The sequence below is a fragment of the Hipposideros armiger genome, unplaced genomic scaffold (assembly GCF_001890085.2).
Source record: "Hipposideros armiger isolate ML-2016 unplaced genomic scaffold, ASM189008v1 scaffold_689, whole genome shotgun sequence".
In the NCBI taxonomy this organism is placed as follows: Eukaryota; Metazoa; Chordata; class Mammalia; order Chiroptera; family Hipposideridae; genus Hipposideros; species Hipposideros armiger.
Window position 1 is genome coordinate 732324 of NW_017732039.1, and position 19813 is coordinate 752136.

At 40.3% G+C, this 19813-nt stretch overlaps 1 protein-coding gene across 3 annotated transcripts in view; it reads left to right on the forward strand.

The window, feature by feature from the left end:
- CSTF2 (cleavage stimulation factor subunit 2) overlaps window positions 1–17598 on the forward strand; it is a 34823-nt gene extending 17225 nt beyond the window's left edge. The window contains exons 8-15 of one of the 3 annotated variants that reach the window (XM_019626790.1): window positions 4060–4122; window positions 7391–7450; window positions 8098–8239; window positions 8978–9153; window positions 9438–9730; window positions 13493–13603; window positions 14294–14419; window positions 17372–17598. In XM_019626790.1, the coding sequence (XP_019482335.1) occupies window positions 4060–4122; window positions 7391–7450; window positions 8098–8239; window positions 8978–9153; window positions 9438–9730; window positions 13493–13603; window positions 14294–14416 (968 nt within the window). In that variant the 3' untranslated portion in view covers window positions 14417–14419; window positions 17372–17598. Of the gene's footprint in view, window positions 1–4059; window positions 4123–7390; window positions 7451–8097; window positions 8240–8977; window positions 9154–9437; window positions 9731–13492; window positions 13604–14293; window positions 14420–15112; window positions 15196–17371 lie in introns of those variants that run through there. The other 2 variants (XM_019626791.1, XM_019626792.1) reach the window with 2 other exon arrangements.
- Window positions 17599–19813: the final 2215 nt, after the last annotated feature.

Sequence of the window (19813 nt, forward strand, 5' to 3'; positions counted from 1 at the left end):
GGCAGTGTCACTGGCCCTCATATGTGGGATCCGAACCGGGGCCCTCTGGCATCCCAAGCCAGTTCTTAACCATCGCGCCACTCGGCCGGCCCCCTAAAAAGTATTTTTTAATATGCAAGTGTTCAGGCACAACTACACTAGAAACAAAAGATAGCGATCTGGTGCTTGCACCTATACCACGAATGTAAAAGCTACAAATGTAGATGGATACATTTTGTTGACAACTCAAATAGCACAACAACTGTTGGCATCAGTGATGTGATTTTCTCAAATAATGAAAACTGAAATGGGGCCCTGCTGCTCAGAGCTGGCACCCCAAGCCAACTCTTAACCAATGCGCCACTCGGCCGGCCCCACAATTTCTTAATCCAGTCATCTACTGATGGTCATTTTGGTTGTTTCCAAGTCTTGGCTATTGTAAATAGTGCTGCAATAAACATAGGGGTGCATACATTTTCTCAAATTAGCATCTTGGATTTCTCTGGATAAATGCCTAAGAGTGGAATTGCTGGGCCCTAAGGTAGTTCCATTTCCAGTTTTTTGAGATACCTCCATACTGATTTCCATAATGGCTGCACCAATCTGCAGTCCCACCAACAATGCACCAGGGTTCCCTTTTCTCTACAACCTCGCCAGCACTTGTTGTTTGTTGATTTATTGATGATAGCCATTCTGACAGGAGTGAGGTGCTATCTCATTGTGGTTTTTATTTGCATTTCTCTAATGATTACTGAGGGTAAGCATTTTTTATATGCCTGATGGCCATCTGTATGCCCTATTTAGAGAAATGTATCTTCATGTCCTCTGCCCATTTTTCAATTGGGTTGTTTTTTGGTGTTGAGTTGAATGAGTGTTTTTTAAATTTTGGATATTAACCCCTTATTAGATGGATCACTGACAAATATCTTGTCCCATTCAGTAGGCTGCCTTTTTATTTTATTGATGGTTTCCTTTACTGTGAAAAAACTTTTAAGTTTGATGTAATCCCATATGTTTATTTTTTCTTCTACTTCCCAAGGGGATATATCAGTAAAAATATTTCTCAGGGTAATGTCTGTAAATTTACTCCCTATATTTTCTTGTAGGAGTTTCATGGTTTCGGGTCTTACATTCAAGCCTTTAATCCATTTTGAATTTGTTCTTGTATATGGTGTAAGGAGGTGGTCCAGTTTCATTATTTTGCGTGTGTCAATCCAGTTTTCCCAGCACCATTTATTAAATAGACCATCTACCCCAGTGTAAATTCTTGCTTCCATTTTCATAGATTAAATGACATACATGGATGGGTTTATTTCTGGGCTCTCCATTCTGTTCCGTTGATCTATGTGTCTGTTTTATGCCAGTACCATACTGTTTTGATTACTGTAGCCTTGTAGTGTGATTTGATGTTTGGTAACATGATACCTCCCACTTTGTTCTTATTTCTCAAGATTGCCGTGGCTATTTGGGGTCTTTTATGGTTTCATATAAATTTTAGGATTAGATGTTCTATTTCTGAGAAAAATGTCATTGTTAGTTTGATAAGAATTGTGTTGAATCTATATATTGCCTTAGGTAGTATTGACATTTTAACTATATTCTTCCTATCCATGAACAAGGTATGTGTTTCCGTTTATTTGTATCTTCTTTGATTTCTTTCTTCAGTGTCTTATACTTTTCTGAGTACAGGTCTTTTACTTCTTTGGTTAAATTTATTCCAAAGTATTTTATTGTTTTAGAAGCAATTTTAAATGGAATTGTTTTCTTGATTTCTCCCTCTGATATTTTATTATTGGTGTACACAAATGCAACTGATTTCTGAATACTAATTTTGTATCCTGCTACCCTACTAAATTTACTTATCAGTTCTAATAGTTTTTTTGTGGAGTCTTTGGGTTTCTCTGTGTATAATATGTCATCTGCATATAATGACAATTTTACTTCCTCCTTTCCAATTTGGATGCCTTTTTATTTCATTTTCTTGTCTGATTACTGTGGCTAGAATTTCCAGAACTATGTTGAATAAAAGTGGTGAAAGTGGGCAGCCTTGTCTTGTTCCTGATCTTAAGCAGAAAGGTTTCAGCCTTTCCCTGTTAAGTATGATGTTAGCTATGGGTTTATCATATATGGCCTTTATTGTGTTGAGATATGATCCCTCTATTCCCACTTTGCTAAGAGTTTTTATCATAAATCACTGCTGAATTTTGTCAAATGCTTTTTCTGCAACTATTGATATCATCATATGATTTTTATTTTTCATGTTGCTAATGTGATGTATCACGTTAATTGATTTGTGGGTATTGAACCAACCTTGCATACCAGGAATGAATCCCATTTGATTGCGGTGTATGATCTTTTTAATGTGTTGCTGAATCCGGTTTGCTAGTGTTTTGTTAAGGAGTTTCGTGTCTATGTTCATTAGGGATATTGGCCTGTAGTTTTGTTTTTTTGTAATGTGTTTGTCTGGTTTTGGGATCAGAGTAATAGTGGCATTGTAAAATGTGCTTGGGAGCCTTTGCTCTTTCTGTATTTTTTTGGAATAGTTTGAGGAGAATAGGTGTTAATTCTTTTTTGAGTGTTTTGTAAAATTCTCCTGTGAAGCCATCTGGTCCATGACTTTTGTTTGTTGGGAGCTTGTTGATTACTGATTCAGTATCTTTGGTAGTAATCGGTCTGTTGAGAGTTTCTGTTTCTTCTTGATTCAGTCTTGGAAGATTGTATGCTTCTAGAAATTTATCCATTTCTCCCAGATTGTCTAATTTGTTGGCATACAGTTGCTTGTGAATACTCTTAGTAAAGTTCTTATCAAAATAAAATATAGTACTCACAATTTACTGAGTAATTGCATGTCTTGCAAATGAGTAAATGTATACATACACACATAAACAGGGCAAAGAACATTTTTGTTTACCAGTAAAACAGACTTACATTTTAAATTTAGATGACTATAAACACGTTTCCAGTCATGTGTTCAGCAAGACATTTGGAAGTTTGCAAGACAGGGTAATTCTTGATTTTGAGGGTCGATCTCATACATTCCAGGACATCTAGTATCCCTGTTGGGTTCTCATTAAACACCACGGGTGTTTTCTTTTTTTAAGTATTTCTTGTTTGTTGAGTTACAGTTGATATTCAGTATTATTTTATATTAGTTTTAGGTGTACAGTGTAGCAGTTAGACATTTATGTAATTTATGCAGTGATCCCCCCGATTAGTCTAGTACCCACCTGGCACTATACAGAATTGTTCCAACATTATTGACTATGTTCCCTATGCTGTACTTTTCATCCCCGTGACTATTTTGTAATTACCAATTTGTACTTTTTCATCCCTTCACTTTTTCCACCCAACTCCCCAGCCCCTTTCTGGCAACCATTTGTTTGCTCTTTGTATCTATGAATCTGTTTCTGTTTTGATTATTCGTGTATTTTGTTCTTTAGATTCCACATATAAGCGAGATCATATGGTACTTGTCTTTCTTTGTCTGACTTATTTCACTTAGTATAATGCATTCTAGGTCCATCCATATTGTCACAAATGATAAGAATTTTCTTTTTTATGGCCAAGTAATATTCCGTTGTATATATGTACCACCTCTTCTTTATGCAGTTGTCCATTGATGGGCACTTGGGTTGCTTCCATATCTTGGCTATTGTAAGTAGTGCTGCAGTGTACATAGGGGTGCATATATCTTTTTGAATAGACATTAAACACCAGCTTTGCCCTCACACATCTTTGTCCTCCCAACCAAAACAGTATACCCACACATTACCAAATACCCTGGGAATATTACTGCCTCCTGTGAGAGGAGGGTAAGTGCCATTGTTCTCCTATATTGCAGAAGAACTTTCTGCCAAGCTATTGGTAACCAATGAGGTTAAGTATTCATATAATTCACTCTTCTGTCACTGAAGCCTAAAGTATACTAACAAATTCCATATTTTATATAACTGCATTGTTTGATGGTAGTTATCTTCCTGGTAGGTTTCTGCTTACAGGGCAGAAAGAGGAAATTTGTTAATTCAGCCACTATCCTAACGGTTCTAATTTGTGTTTTCTTTCTGGCCCTCTATCTTCCAGGAGGAATGCAGGTCCAGGTTGGAATGCCAGGAGGTGGACCAGTGCCCATGGAGCGGGGACAAGGTAAATAAATAGTAATGTCTGATTGATGTGGACTGGATTGGAAATGTTCTATATCTGCACTAAGATGGGAATATGAGAGCCACTAATCACATGTAGATATTTGAATATTAAAGTAATTAAGTTAGCTAAAATCTAAAATTCAGTTCCTCATTCACACTAGCCACATTATGAGTGCTCAATGGCCACATGTGGCCAGTGGATACCCTAGTGAATATTGCAGATATAGAACATTTCTATCATTGCAGAAAATTCTTTTGGACACCACTGGTCTAGACTTTCTGTCTAGTGATTCAGAGCCCAGCTCTACAAGAACTGAGGACGAAGCAAATGGATCCTTTGTTTCCATTTAATTTATATCACCTTTTCCTGATAGTCTAATGATTCTGCTGATGTGTTCACACTCCCTCTGGATAGCTATTGACTAAGTAAGACATTTTAATAATATGCAGCCAGGTATGTAGAAGACTACATTGAAACCCCAGAGAAAACTGGGAGGGTATCAAAGGCATATGAAGCCTACTTGATAGGTATATGTTATACTGTGCCAGTAACACTGGGCTGCCACAGTGGCAGGTTATTTATCTATGTTATTAGAGTATGAAGAAAAAGAAAGTGCATTGCTTCAGTTAAAAACGACGTTAGGGCCGGCCAAGTGGCGCAGTTGGTTAAGAGCGCGAGCTCTGAGCAACAGGGTCACTGGTTAGATTCCCACACGGGCCAGTGAGCTGCGCCCGAGCTGAGCTGCCAACAGGTGGCAGGATGGCTCAGTTGGTAAGAGCAGGTGCTCCTAACAACAAGATTGCTGGTTTGACTCCTGCATGGAATGGTGGGCTACACCCATCCAAAACTAAGATTGAACACGGCACCTTGAGCCAAGCAGCCATGAGTTACTGACGGGTGGCCGGGTGGCGACTGGACTTGGAACTGAGTTAGTTGTGCCCTCCACAACTAAGATTAAAGGGCAACAACTTGGCTGTTACCCTTCCCAAATTCCCCAACACTGTTCCCCTTCGCCAATTCCCTAATAAAAAAAAAGAAAAAAATGACATTAGAAGGAGAGAGAGAGAGAAAACAGAAGGAACTAACCATAAAACAGTGCATGCTGTAGGCCAGGCACTTGAATTTTCATGAACAATCTTGTGAGTTAAGGGGCAGCACCTCAAGTTTTCAGATAAAGAGATGGAAGCTGAGTTTTAAGTTACTTACGGCGACATGGTAAATACCAACATCTGAGTAACATGGACTGGACTTGATGCACTCATTGTCTCTTCCATCTATTAGTACGTCGCAGAGGTAAGATTCCGAAGTCTCTGATTCTAGAATCTATCCTCTTTTTGTCATCCACACTGCCTCTATTAACTTCCCAAAATACTCTGCAGTGTCTCCTTTTTTTATTCATTATGTCCTTGTGATGAAAAAGAACAACTTTGGACACAGAGAGAAGCTTAAGTTCTTTTTAGCATAAGGCCTGTAAGTGAAACCTATTTTTGTAAGCAAAATATTAAGAAATAGGTATATGTACTATACTTCTTGTCTATAGTTTGTACACTGGGATTGGTTACTGAAGTGACAGACTAATAATCTTGTCAGATGGTTGACGTGGGACAAGCTCTTGACTAAATATCTCATTTGAGCAGCCCATGCTTTTATGCTATTGTGCTCAACCCCTTTGCCTAATCAGTAGATTGTGTATTACCCCAATGTATTTTTGCAGTAATGAGAAGGAATTGGGGTTTCAGTCATACTTTTACCTCTCCCCAAGTCATCAATCAAGCTAGAGCTATTAAATATACAGGGGTCTCACAATTAAGTTCGCGAACTCATCCTAGAGAAAGTGATACATACCTCATTGCAGAATATCACTATGGTTACCTTCAAAGTACTCCCCGTGGGAACCTATGCACCAATTCCTGCACCTAGTCCACCCTTCAAAGCAATTCTGGATCTCTTTTTCTGGAATGGCCAATAGAGCTGTGATCGTATTTACCCTTGATGTCCTGAATGTCATCAAAATGTCTTCCTTTCAATGTTTCCTTTATCTTCGGGTAAGAAAGAAGCCATTGGGGGCCAGATGTGGTGAGTAGGGAGGGTGTTCCAGTACAGTTATTTGTTTACTGGCTAAAAACTCCCTCACAGACAGTGCTGTGTGAGCTGGTGCATTGTCGTGATGCAAGAGCCATGAATTGGCGAAAAGTTCAGGAAGTCTAACCTTTTCACGCAGCCTTTTCAGCACTTCCAAATAGTAAACTTGGTTAACTGTCCAGTTGGTACAAATTAATAATGAGTAATCCCTGTGATATCAGAAAAAGTTAGCAAATCATTGCAACAAGTTCATGAACTTAATTGTCAGACATCTTTCCTGCTTTAGTTTTCGTCACCTTTCTGGTCAAAAGTTGACAAAGGGAAATGACTCAAGCTATGGAGGTATATCAAGGCTGTCTTCATGAAGAGACAAAGTGAGATGAGTTTCCTTTTATAGTTTTCCTTCAGTATCCAGCAGAGGAAGCGGGAATCTTTCCCTTTGTAACTAGTTTGTCCCCCATCCTCCTCTGAATCCTGGTTTCTTTTGCACATTTGTAATGGAGAAAGGAGACACTGAGATGTTTCAGAAGATACTTCCTCTTTCCTTGTGCCACCTTTGTCTGGTGTTGGTCTTTGTTTGCTGTTGTCATGATTATTTATTATCAAAGGCTTGCAGTAACAGAGTATTTCTTGAGGAGTGATACTCTCGTCTAAAGTCCATTAAACTGCATTTCCCCATTTGATACTTTTTGATAGCAGAAATTTTTGTGCTTTAAAATATGGCAGAAATAGTACTGTTATGGGCCTCTCCAGAATAAATCTTGCCTTCCAGGTGCAGTGTTATTTCTTTCATTTTTCCTTATATCATTTGTCTTTTTTTACCTAACTAGAGATTCGGAAACATCTTTTTGACATTTGTTTCTTTTTTCTAATGGTATCATAAGGAGGTTTAGGGGGAATCATAGGAGCAGAGGTGAAAATTTAAAGTAGCTGGTTGTTCCTGCCCAAATAAAATCAGTCACCCACAGGTTTCACCTTAGGAAGCAATTTCATCAAAGCAGTTTCAGATCCCAAAGAAACTAATATAGTTTAGGAAGATTTTGTAGCCTGGGGCAAACTAATGAACTCTTGGCTTCTTAACTTATGTGCATAAATCTCCAGTGTCTGTACGTGTGTGTTTCTGCATGTGTGTGCAAGCTATTTTAAGTGTCTGCTCTTTCTCCTTTTGAACTTACTGCTCACCTAGGAAGCCTACAGCACTCGCCCGTGGGACCCGCCGGGCCTGCATCAATTGAGCGAGTTCAAGGTACCCATTGTATCTGCAGGTTTCCTTTTGCTTGTGGTGTTCAGGGTGGGACGTTGAGAGGACAAGGGTTGCTTGGCAGTCATCCTCGCGATCAGAATCCAGAAAGGTAGTATTTTGGGTTTTTGGTTTTTTTTTTAATCTTTACCTGTTGGGGCCACAAGCCTGAGTGACCTCTTCACATAGGGTAGAGAACATGGATGATATGGGCATCCGTCCGAGGCCGCACTCCCTCCTTACTGGTGTCAGGAGGCTTGCATGGAATAGCAGTGTGTAAGGAAACAGCAGGTTCTGGCAGAGCCATGGCAGTGTTCACATATGCCAAGACCCTACCTCTCTTTTGTGACTCTGGTCCTTGAACTAAGATTAATTGTAAGGAAAACCAGGAGCATAAGCTCCTTCAGGTTGCAGTGCTAGTCCTTGGCAGGTTGCACCCCAGTTTACTCTTCTGTGTACTTCTGTCCATATCTCTGACATGGCACAGATTCTGCCTACACTGTTCTTCTGTTCTTGAGCTTCAAGAGGAGTCTGCTGTGGTGAGGTTTCACCTGCTCTAAGGTGTCTGAATTGTGTTGTCAGTGGTCTATAGAGTCGTTTCTCATTTCCTTCTGTCCTTCACAGCAGTAACTCCCCGTTTATTTCCCCATCAGTACCAATGCAAGACCCCAGAGCAACTATGCAGCGTGGCCCCTTGCCTGCCAACGTCCCAACTCCTCGCGGTCTGTTAGGAGATGCTCCCAATGACCCACGTGGAGGCACTTTACTTTCTGTAACTGGAGAAGTAGAGCCTAGGTAAGCCAGTGACTTAGAAAGAAAGCTTGAAGGAATCACAGTTTCCCCTCACTTTGAGAACACAGTCTTTCCACACCAGTTGTACCTCTAGGTTGCTGTCCAAAACTGATCACCTCTCTTTGGGCAGAACTGTGTAATTGAGTGTGTCATTTTGAACTAACCATGGCCACTCCATCTTTAGAAATTGGAAAATCTAGCACACATACCTAAACAAGAAAATCTTATATTGCTTATTGGGAATAGTAATATTAATAATGGCAACAATAATAATTGATATTCACGGGGATTATGCCTCTGACTCTGCTCTGAGTACTTTACTTAGATCATCTCTTTAAATCCACACAACAACCCTGTGAAACTGATACTAACACCAGTCCCATTTTACAGATGAAACCTAGGCATAGAGAAGTTAAGTAAATGTGCCCAAGATCACACAGCTAATAAGTGATGGAGCCTATATTTGAACCCATATGGTAACCATGTCCTTAAGCACTATACTGCATACTCATCCATTAATTCCTCAATTATAAGTGCCCTGGCCAAATATGAAATTCTAAAATATGTTGTTTTATACCTCTATAGCTTTTCTTCAATCTGTTTGATGTTATTCTCTTAGCATTTGTAGACTGATGTTTGCATCATTTCTTTGTCTGATTTTTACTTACTGATCTTCTACTTGACACTTTTATCTTGTTGTTTTGTTCTCTTTTAAAATATAATATTTTTTTCCATCTGTAGAGGTTACCTGGGACCACCTCATCAGGGTCCACCCATGCACCATGTCCCTGGCCATGATGGCCGTGGCCCACCCCCACATGAAATGAGGGGAGGACCGTTAGCCGAGCCCAGACCTCTAATGGCAGAGCCAAGAGGACCCATGCTAGATCAGAGGGGTCCACCCTTGGATGGCAGAGGTAAAGTCAGACCATGTCACAAGACTGACTGGTAATTGTGGGCTGATAATAAACCTGACTGTCTTAGGCTCTAATCTGGGATAAAGAATGCTGGAGTGATAGGGTTGGTAAGTATTTTTAAGGTTTATCTGCAAATCTGAGAAATTTGGGAGGAGAAAGCATTCTCATGGAGTTAGGGCGAGGTGAGACTAAAGGAATAGATTTCTGTCTTTCTTGGGTCGTTGGTTCTTTTTGCAGTAAAGGTAAGTAGCTACACAGTGGTTTTCTTGCACCTTGCTTTATAGGTGGAAGGGATCCTAGAAGTATAGAGGCACGAGCCATGGAGGCACGAGCCATGGAGGCACGAGCCATGGAGGCAAGAGGATTAGAAGCCCGTGCAATGGAAGCCCGTGCAATGGAGGCCCGTGCGATGGAGGCCCGCGCAATGGAGGCCCGCGCGATGGAAGTCAGAGGGATGGAGGCCCGAAGCATGGATACAAGGGGCCCTGTCCCTGTCCCTAGAGGCCCTATACCTAGTGGAATCCAGGGTCCCAATCCAATGAACATGGGGGCAGTTGGCCCCCAGGGGTCCAGACAGGTATGTGTAACACTCACTTCTTGCTTCTATGTGAAATCTTGATCTATTTAGGAATTTATTATTGAGCCTGATTATTACTGTTTTCTGATTTGGGCTATTTCTCAGTTTGTTAGAAAGGGAAGATTAGAATCGCCCTTCCTTTAGTTTCTCTGTCCCTTCGGGTGGTGATTCTCTGGCCACCAGGATTGTAGTCCAAAAGAGCAACCTTGTTGCACAATTTCAGGAACTCTTCCATTCAGAAAAGAGGCCCTGGAAATTCAGGAGATAGTATATCCATAGAATCTAGGCATGGGTCATTTGAAAACCTCCCCCAAACAATTCTAATGTACAACCCTAAGGGCCACTACATTAGAGCATATGAAGAGCACTTAGTGGTCGTTTGGATAATCTTAGGTTTGTATAAACCTATTTTACTTTACTTTTATTGCATAGCCTCAGTGAACAGTCGAGTATGAAAGGCAGTTTACTAATGCTCACCTTAAAACCCATGGGACTGAATTCTTATCTCTGCTTTTTTTTTATTTACCTCTCTCGAGCTAAGAGTATATGGTGTTCTTGAGATTATTTTTGTGTTGTCATCTCCTGCTTCTTCACCTTCAATTGGTTATGGGGAGGTTGTGTATGCATATCTTCCCTGAGTTTTTATATGCTAGAACCTTCATCTCCCTCAACCCCTGCACCTTCCTTTTTCCTCTATGTGTCTTTCTCCTTCCTCTATGTCAGCGTTTCTCAACCTTCCTAATGTCGCGACCCCTTAATATAGTTCCTCATGTTGTGGTGAACCCCAACCATAAAATTATTTTTATTGCTACTCTAGAACTGTAATTTTGCTACTGTTATGAATCATAATGTCAAGATCTTTTTGTTTTCTGATGGTCTTAGGCGACCCCTGTGAAAGGGTCATTCGACCCCCAAAGGGGTCGCGACCCACAGGTTGAGAACTGCTGCCCTATGTACTTCTGTCTCTCTTTCGTCTTCTATATGCTTCTGTGCCTTCCTGCCCTGGTGTGTGTGTGTGTGTGTGTGTGTGTGTGTGTGTGTGTGTGCGCGCGTGTGTTTGTGTGAGAGAGAGAGACAGAGAAAGAGAAAGAGTGAAAGAGTGAAAGAGAGAAAGAGAATATGTGAGAGATGAAATGGAGCATGTCAATCATCCAGTTTTTTCATTTTGTAGGATTGGAAACTGAGACCAAATAATTCAGTTGATTTACCTAAATTCACACAAGTAAAAAGTGGCAAAGCAAGGAATAGGATCCACTATTTTTTGCATTGTATCACTCTGTCCTGTTACCTGCATGTTGCGTGTGTGTATATGTGTGTCTACCTCTCCCTCTTTAATATGAAATCTGAGCATTTTGTTTCTGGAATGTGTAGAAGAAATCTTCTCTATTGTTTTTCAAGTTGTGCTTTCAAAAAAATGTGTTCAAAGACCTTGATGTTTATTGTGCCCTCTATGGTCAGTAGCCTCATAATAGAAATGTTTTTTGTGCGTTCAGTCATTCAACAAATATTTATTGACCACCTACTATGTACCAGACAGAGCTATAGGTACTAGGATGTAGCAGTGTGAATAAAATGAAGTCCCTGCCCTGTTAGGCTTGTATTCCAGTTGGAGAGGCAGACAACAAATAACTACATGATGTGCTTATGTAATTCTTTTGATAATGCTGTGGAGAAAGATGTTGAAAAGAATGGTTGGAAGACCATTTCTGGATAATATCTTGCTCCTTTATCTCTCTAGTGCTTGAACTCATTACTCTGCAATATTAGATTTATGTAATTTTCTTTAGTAGATTCTATACAGCTAATTAGATCTGAGGTAGAAAGAATAAAAAAAATCTTCAAACCTTTTAAAAATTGTTTAAATCAGTGTTTACTTATAAACAAATATATAGAATACGTTCACTCATATGTAATAGATATACAAGAACTTCACTTTCTCCCCTGTACCAATCTGCCCTGTGATCCCTATCTCCTAGAGATAATGGCTATTTTTAGATTTTTTAAAATGTATCTTTCTAGCAAATAACATATATTCTTGTTTCAAATATGAATATACATATACTCTTATATTTCCCTCTTTCGCTGTTCTGGGCCTTGGTTTTTTACGTAACGGTATATCTTTAATCATTTTCAATCAGATTTTATAATTAACTCCAGTACACCTAAGTCTGAAACTTGTTGGTAAAAGGCTTATTATTAGTAGGGTGATTATATAACTTATTCATACAGGGACACGTTTGAGAGTGAGAGTGCTATTGGTAATTACTTGGGGACAAAAGCATAAACTGGGACGGTCTTAGGCAAACCTAGATGTGTGATCACCCATATTATTACTTCTCTGCCTGGAACAGGCACTCCTGGAAACTTTAAATGGCAATTAGTGGATGGTTAGATCACATTGCAGTACTTCAAATTAGTATTGAATGAAGTTTCAAAAGGTTATTCTCACAGATGTTTCAGATCTGTAACAGATTTTGAAAGTTCAGACCAGTCTCTAGATTCAGTATTAATCAAGAACAGAAAGTGATAATGTTCTAGCAATCTGTACAAAGTTGTCCTCATGTATTATCTCTGGTGTCTGGGAAATGAGCAGTCCATGTAAGTGAATGTTTCAGATAATAGGAATATTCAACCAAGTTTTTAAACTACTCGAATGAAAGAGTAATTTAGAAAGTGTATTTTGCTTCCTTCCCTTCTTAAGCAGGATGTACAAAATGATTCTCATCCTTCTGATTACTCAAGGCCATCATGACATGGACCCATTATTGTATGTGTATAATAGAAAGCATAGTTACCTCCTGTTTGGTTTCTGGTTTCCTTCACTGTCAGGCTGTCACCTGCCTCCTCCCGTTGCTGTCATGGTATCTGCTCCTAACGGTCTGTCCACATTTCTTTTATGCTTTGCTGCTTCTAGTATGCTGGGGAAGCAGGTAACATGTTTGTTAGCAGTTTGTGTTTAATAAGAATACCTAAGCTTTGGGCGAATACCTGAGTGTGAGCATAACTCGAGCATAGGGACTTTGTAACAGTTATTCTCAGTGCTTGGAGGCCTTTCCTTGGGTTCTGATAGGCTTCCCAAAGATTGAACTCATCAAATATCTTAAATACCATAAGTATGATACAACTGCACTTTGTTCTTTTAGTTCAGGTCAGTCATATTTCTTGGTCTGTATTTAGCAAAAAGCATCTGCTGTGTATTCTGTGGAAATTACAAAAAGCAAATGTTGGGCTAATAGCAGTCTTCTCCCCAAAGGCCTTCCCATCTCCTTTTGCCTCTGCTGGTATAATCATCTCGGCCTTATTTGTGGGATAGGCGCTTTGGGATGAACCGCCTGTGTCTTAATTGAACCAGAGGTAGGCGGTATCCCTGTGAATGGAGCTTCCCTGTGGACCAGCACACATTATCTCTAGACTCTGTCAGCTTCAATTTCTCTTTCCACGGAGCACTAGTTTCCAGGATGCTCTCAGTTTTCTCTGTGCTCATGTGGCTGAATTTTACTTGATTTGATGGTATCCCCTTGTGCTGTGATATTTGTTGATGATGCTGGAGCTGTGGTAAGCAGATATGTCTGACTTGCTCATTGACCTCTGCCTACACCCTGCCTTCTGCCATTGCTAGCAGTGGGAACTGGTCTTCATAGTCATTAATTTGCTTCTCATATCCAAAATCAGATCCGATTTTTTCACATTGCTATTACTGAATCCTGGTTACCTAGATGAGAAGTTCTGAAAATCTCTCCTCATCTCTGTCCGTGCACATAGGTCCCAGTCATGCAGGGAGCAGGTATGCAAGGAGCAGGCATCCAGGGTGGAGGCCAGCCTGGTGCCTTTAGTCCTGGCCAGAACCAGGTCACCCCACAGGACCATGAGAAGGTAAGCTGCACTGTCTGACTGCCTCCATATGCTGGCTTCCTTTTTAGTTACCATGTGCAAGTCCTGGGTTTTTGGAGTCCCTTCGGAAGTGACCTTTACTCTTAGAACTCTCTGTGATCTTGTCACCTGAAAATTTGTGGGCCAGTCCTAAAATCCTTAAGTGGATGTATATAAATGGCAGCTTATCTTACACTTCAGACTTACCTGCCAATAGCAGGTTTTTTTTTGCAGGCCCTATTGACCTGAAAATCCGAATCCCTTCCTTCTTCCTTATCCCTGAAAACAGTAACAGATTCCCCACGAATATCTTTCTGTTTCTGTATTTGACCATTTTGGGAAGCTCATGTCTGATGGAAAGGCTGACACTTGTAAAAAGGAGAGACTTTCAAAACAGGATTATAAATTGAAGACTTCCCAGGGCTCATAGATACCACTTTAGTCTGCAAGAACTTTGGGTTCGTGAAGGTGCCTGTTTTGAGTCTTCTAATCTTAGGTATTATTGTCCCTGTGCTTTTCATTGTGCCTTTTCTCAGCAGCTGCTTTTGTTTTCTTTGTGTGGTTTGAGTTGATTTGGTGCGGGAGGGGGGCTATTTTCTATGTGTGAAATATTTTTCCTTTTTGGACAGAAGCTGGTGTTGTCTTTTTAGCTGCCATCATGAAAACTTCCTACCTTTTTTTTGCTCTGCACAGGCTGCTTTGATCATGCAGGTCCTTCAACTGACTGCAGACCAGATCGCCATGCTGCCTCCTGAGCAGAGGCAGAGTATCCTGATCTTAAAGGAACAAATACAGAAATCCACTGGAGCACCTTGAAAGGTGAGCAGACCCACCCCATGTGAGTGAAACAATCTCCGTGTGTATTTGGGGCATATACCTCCAACCTCAGCCAACAAGACTGTCCTGATCTCAAGGCTCTGAGGCCTTTGCTCCTTGGCTAGACTCTTCACTCTTCAGTCGCTCAGCCCTATCGGGATAGCGGAAGGCTACAGGGCATTCGTTGCATTAGTTGTCATCTTTTTAAACCTTTCCTTCTTAATGGCAAAAGTCACATACAATCAGTTTAACAAAATTAATTGAAAATAAAAAAGTAAAAAGTTCAGGGTAATAAGCACTCTATCCTCAATCTTGATCCCCAGACATAACCTCTGAAATACACTTTAGTGTATATTCTTCCCGATAATCAGTTATTCCAAACTGTCCCATATAAATGGAAAAAATACAAAGTATTTTACTAAAATGTGTAAATGTTTTAGTTCCCAGTATTTATTTTATATTGAATGTTTGGAGGTTAGAGTACCGCAGCACATAATTAAGGTCATGGGTCTCCGCCATCGCCGTCAGTTCCGATACATTTTACAGATTGCTGTACTGCTGCCCTTGTTTTTCCTGCTCATCAGCCAGGTAAAAAGGAACATGATCATGTGACCTAACTTCATTACATGTTCTGGTGTTTCTTTTTAAAAATTTCCCCCCAACATGTGTATTTCATAAATAATCCTATTTCCTCAGAACACTTTAAAAGTCACATTGTCGGGCCGGCCGAGTGGTGTGATGGTTAGAACTGGCTTGGGGCACCAGAGGGCCCCGGTTCGGATCCCACATATGAGGGCCAGTGACACTGCCCTCCACAGCTAAGATGCTGAACAACAGCTCAACCGGGAGCTGGGCTGCTGTGAGTCGCCGGCGACGGCGTAGGCTGCTGCAGCCCCTGTGGCAGTGGGTTGCCAAGGGCTACCGTGTGTAGCCAGCAGCCAGCGTGAGCGGCCAGCAGCCAGCGTGAGCGGCCAGCAGCCAGCGTGAGCGGCCAGCAGCCAGCGTGAGCGGCCAGCAGCCGCCTTGAGCAGCCGTCCAGAAGCCGGCGACTGATCTGCCTCGCCTGGGAAGAGCGCAATGATGGTGCCAACTTGGGCCAGTGAAGCGACGTCCTCCACAACTAGACTGAAGAAGAAAAGGACAGCAACTTGTCTGTTCCCCTTCCCCCAATTCCCCAGCGCTGTTCCCATCCCCCCAATTCCCCAATTAAAAAAAAATCTAGTTTTCACCCCATTCATATTATAATTTCCACCCATATATTATCATAAAATAGTGAACTCATTTACACTAATTAGCAATCTTTACTAAATACATTGTATTTTAATCCATATTTGTAATGTCCTTGAAACATCCAGACCGGAAAAATGCATTGTATCTGTAATGGATGATTGGCTAGCTAGACTTTGGGTATGACCAGCACTTTAACTTTTTAGTCCAGATACCTGAGGCATTCTATTTTCTTCGGTTAAAGTATAGACTACTTACTGTATTCAGAGGAACAGATAAACAAAACACTTCCTCTCGTTTACTGTTTCTAATTTATTTATGCCAGAGAAGGCATCCCCTACAATGTGAGGAAATGATTGTTTTGGAGTAATGGAGATAGAAGTGTTTCTGAAAGTTCTTTTATTATGTGATCTTGCTTATATCTCACTCATATCAAAGCCTTACACATAAACCACAGGGCAAGGGTTTTTGTTTTACCTTTTATTTTGAAATAATTGTCAATTCACAGGTAGTTGGGAAAATACTACCAAGAGCCTCCTGTACCCTTCCCCCAATGATAACATCTTGAGAAGCTGTTGTACGATACCTTTTTGGATTGTAGTAGAAAACCAAGAAATTAACATTGGTACATTACTGCTAACCAGACTACAGACCTTACTCAGTTTTCACCATTTTTTAAACCTACATTAATTTGTGTGTGTATGTGTATTGTGTGCATGTAGCTCTATGCAGTTTTACACAGGCAAGGTTTTAATGTGTATTTGCTGGTATCTGTGCATACTGTAGCCAAAATGTTGGCTCTCCCTCCATCCTATACCTTGCTAGTTTTGATCCATCTCCACTGTCACTGACAGGTTTACATACCATTACCATTAGATCACCAGTTCTCAGCCAGAAGCAGTTTTGCCCCCTACAGGACATTTAGAAATGTCTGTGGGCCGGCCGAGTGGCGCGTTGGTTAAGAGCTGGCTTGGGACGCCAGAGGGCCCCGGTTCGGATCCCACGTATGAGGGCCAGTGACACTGCCCTCTGCAGCTAAGATGCTGAACAACAGCTCAACCTGGAGCTGGGCTGCCGTGAGTCACCAGTGACGGCGTAGGCTGCAGCCACTGCTTCAGTGGGCTGCCATGGGCTACCGTGTGTAGCCAGCAGCCAGCGTGAGTGGCCAGCAGCCACTGTGAGTGGCCATCCAGAAGCCAGCGACTGATGTGCCTCGCCCAGGAAGAGCGCAATGATGGTGCCAACTTGGGCCAGTGAAGCAACGTGCTCCACAACTAGACTGAAGAATAAAACAACAGCAACTTGTCTGTTCCCCTTCCCCAATTCCCTAATGCTGTTCCCTCTCCCAATTCCCCAATAAAATCTTAAAAAAAATGTCTACAGACATTTTTGGTTGTCACAGCTTTGGGGACTAGGGTGTGCTACTGGCATTCGGTGGGTAGAGACCAGAGATGCTACTAAACATCCTATAATGTAATGCACAGGACATGCCCCCATAACAAAGAGTTATCTGGCCCCAAATGTCAGTAGTGCTGAGGTTGAGAAACCCTGCTATAAAGGATGATTACTTTGGGGAGACAGGAGGCAGACACCTTGGGAATCTGCCCCTGGTGTTTGGCTCTTATGCATAGCCTCCCTCCCCCACCTTTCATTTTTTTTTCCCATGACGTTTGGGGAAGAGAACTTTGTCTCCATTTCTGATGGCTTTCTCCCAACTTTTCCTTACAGGTTTTCAAAAATACCTGGCAAAAAATCTGGAAGTTAATTCCATAACTTGTTGAAATGTTACAAAAATATGACTTCTACATCCTAACCCTTGAATGACTCAAATTGGTGCCAGGTGGAGGACTCCCATCACCTTCTCTCAGAACAAAACCAGTTCGTTCTGTTGTATGAATTTGTATACTTTCTGTGACTTGAAATAAACTTTGAACACAATTTTAGTATACTGCAAATTGATATACACGACCTTTTTGCTTTTAAAAAGCTGAATACCAAGGGTGAAACCTTAGATGTGGTTTTTGCCCTTCACGCAGTATTGTATTTGGTTGTTATATTGCCGTAGCTCTGTTTTTGCTTTTAAGTTAACCATTTATTCTTCTTGATGATGTTTGAGAATTTCTCAGAAACCATGTTTTCTGAAACTTAGTTTTTACTTAGTTTGCTTCCAGCAGGAATAATATTTGCCCTTTGAGAACTTGCTAGAACTTCTGAGTCTACTGGGAGAAAATAGCACATGCTTAGAGCTATAAAATGGTCAGAAGTCCAACAAAGCAAAAAGCCTAGTATATTTAGTTTAGAAAAATTCAAATATCAAAATAATTTTTTTTGGTCAATGGCATGTGTATTTACATGCATAGTTCAGAGATAAGGCAAAAATATTGTATAAGCCACTGGTTTGAGTGTGTCAGAAACACAGGAGACTGTTGACATTTACTTGTCTGTTCTGATGCATATGTTAATTTGATAAGCAAATCATGGATACCAAAAAGTCCTCTTCAGCATGGGTAGTCAACCTTAAAAGTTAAAAAAGCCACTAATTTTTTATATGTTCATGGTGAAAGAAAAACTGAACAGAAACCATGTGAACAAAATACATGTTATTCCACATTCTAGATAGTCACTAACCTATAGCCCTACCCTATAACCAAATTTATTCTGGGACATAGAAAACCCTAAAACTTTTACATTCTTATTTATTTTAAGAGGACCAAATGTAGAGCACAAGCAGTCAGATTGCACATTAGGCCTGCCCCCGCCTGCTTCCTTGCAGATAGATAACGATCATCATTAGTTCCCCAGCTCTACCCTGTGGCTCTTCCAGCCTCCTGTTCTCTCTCTCATAGTGGCATTAAGGAGGGACATGATGTCTCTCCATCAGGCCAACCTCAAGAGATTATGAGGTACCTTAATAATTAGTAAAGTTCCACTGGAACTACTCGAGCCTATTTATATTCTCAGAATCCTACCCCCAGGTTAGGATTATGGTCAAGTGAATTAAAAGCCTGCCATAGGCTTAGAGAATGTAATAGCATATTGCTTACATGTCAAGCAAAAGAATGCAAAGATAATCAACTTTATGAGAGACATTGAAATTGAGGGATTTTTCTACTCTCATATGTAAACCTTTACTACAACAAGAATTTGCTGAATAAGATACTTCATATTACAACCTAGGAAGAAAAACTTGCTCAAAACAGCTGAGTAGCTTTCTGGGTATCCTGCACATCCCCAATTTGGGCTTGAATGTTGATTATGTATAGTATTTGTTATTATCATTACCTTTTCTGCCTACTTCCATGAATATTCCAGGCCTTGATATGTTGATTTTAGCAGCAGTCATACCTTGAAGTGTCTATAATATATTTAGACATTGAGACCAAGAGTGAAGCCTTTCTCATTAGGAATTCATTATAAGTTTTAAGGAACCCTAAAATTCCAAATCCAAGTTATTGAAGATCAAATTATCATTTGGTCAGCAGTCATCTAATAGGAACCATGTTGTTAAGGTTTCATTGTGCATTTTTCTAAAATCTTTCTAAATTTAATTTAGACTGCTGAAATCCAGGAAATCAGCAACAATGGGGGTATCCCAATCTATTCCTATGGAAACCTCCATTAGTATTTTTTATTTATGTCCGATTAATAAATGAAACAATTCGCTACCATGAGTTCCTGACCTACCTTTATTTTGTTCAGACTAGTGACTGAACAAATTGATTTTACTAATCCTTGATGCCATATAGGTTTCTGGATAATTTCAAACAACCATTTTTGGTCACTTAATGGTAGCAAAATAGGTGCTATAATGCTAATTCAGTAGAAACATTCTTATAAATCTAAGGAGTTAAATTGTCTTTGGGCACAATAAAATATGGATTTTTTTCCCTCTTTTAAGGGATCTTCTTTCCTTTCTGCTGATTCACTGTGACTACTCACATCCCAGAGCTAGGTGGATGGGAAAAATAGAAAGTATTTTGACAGGAGAAAAAAAAAGGCATTTTGCTTATGTCATTAGGTAAATGATTTCCCTAATGAATAAGTAAGTAGCAGAAAAAGTTAGCAAAATTCTAAATTATCTTTTCAAACTAGACAGTAACAAACCCTCTTAATAAAAATGGTGATAAAGAGCCACCATTGACTAAATAAGTCATCCAAAGATGGAGTTGA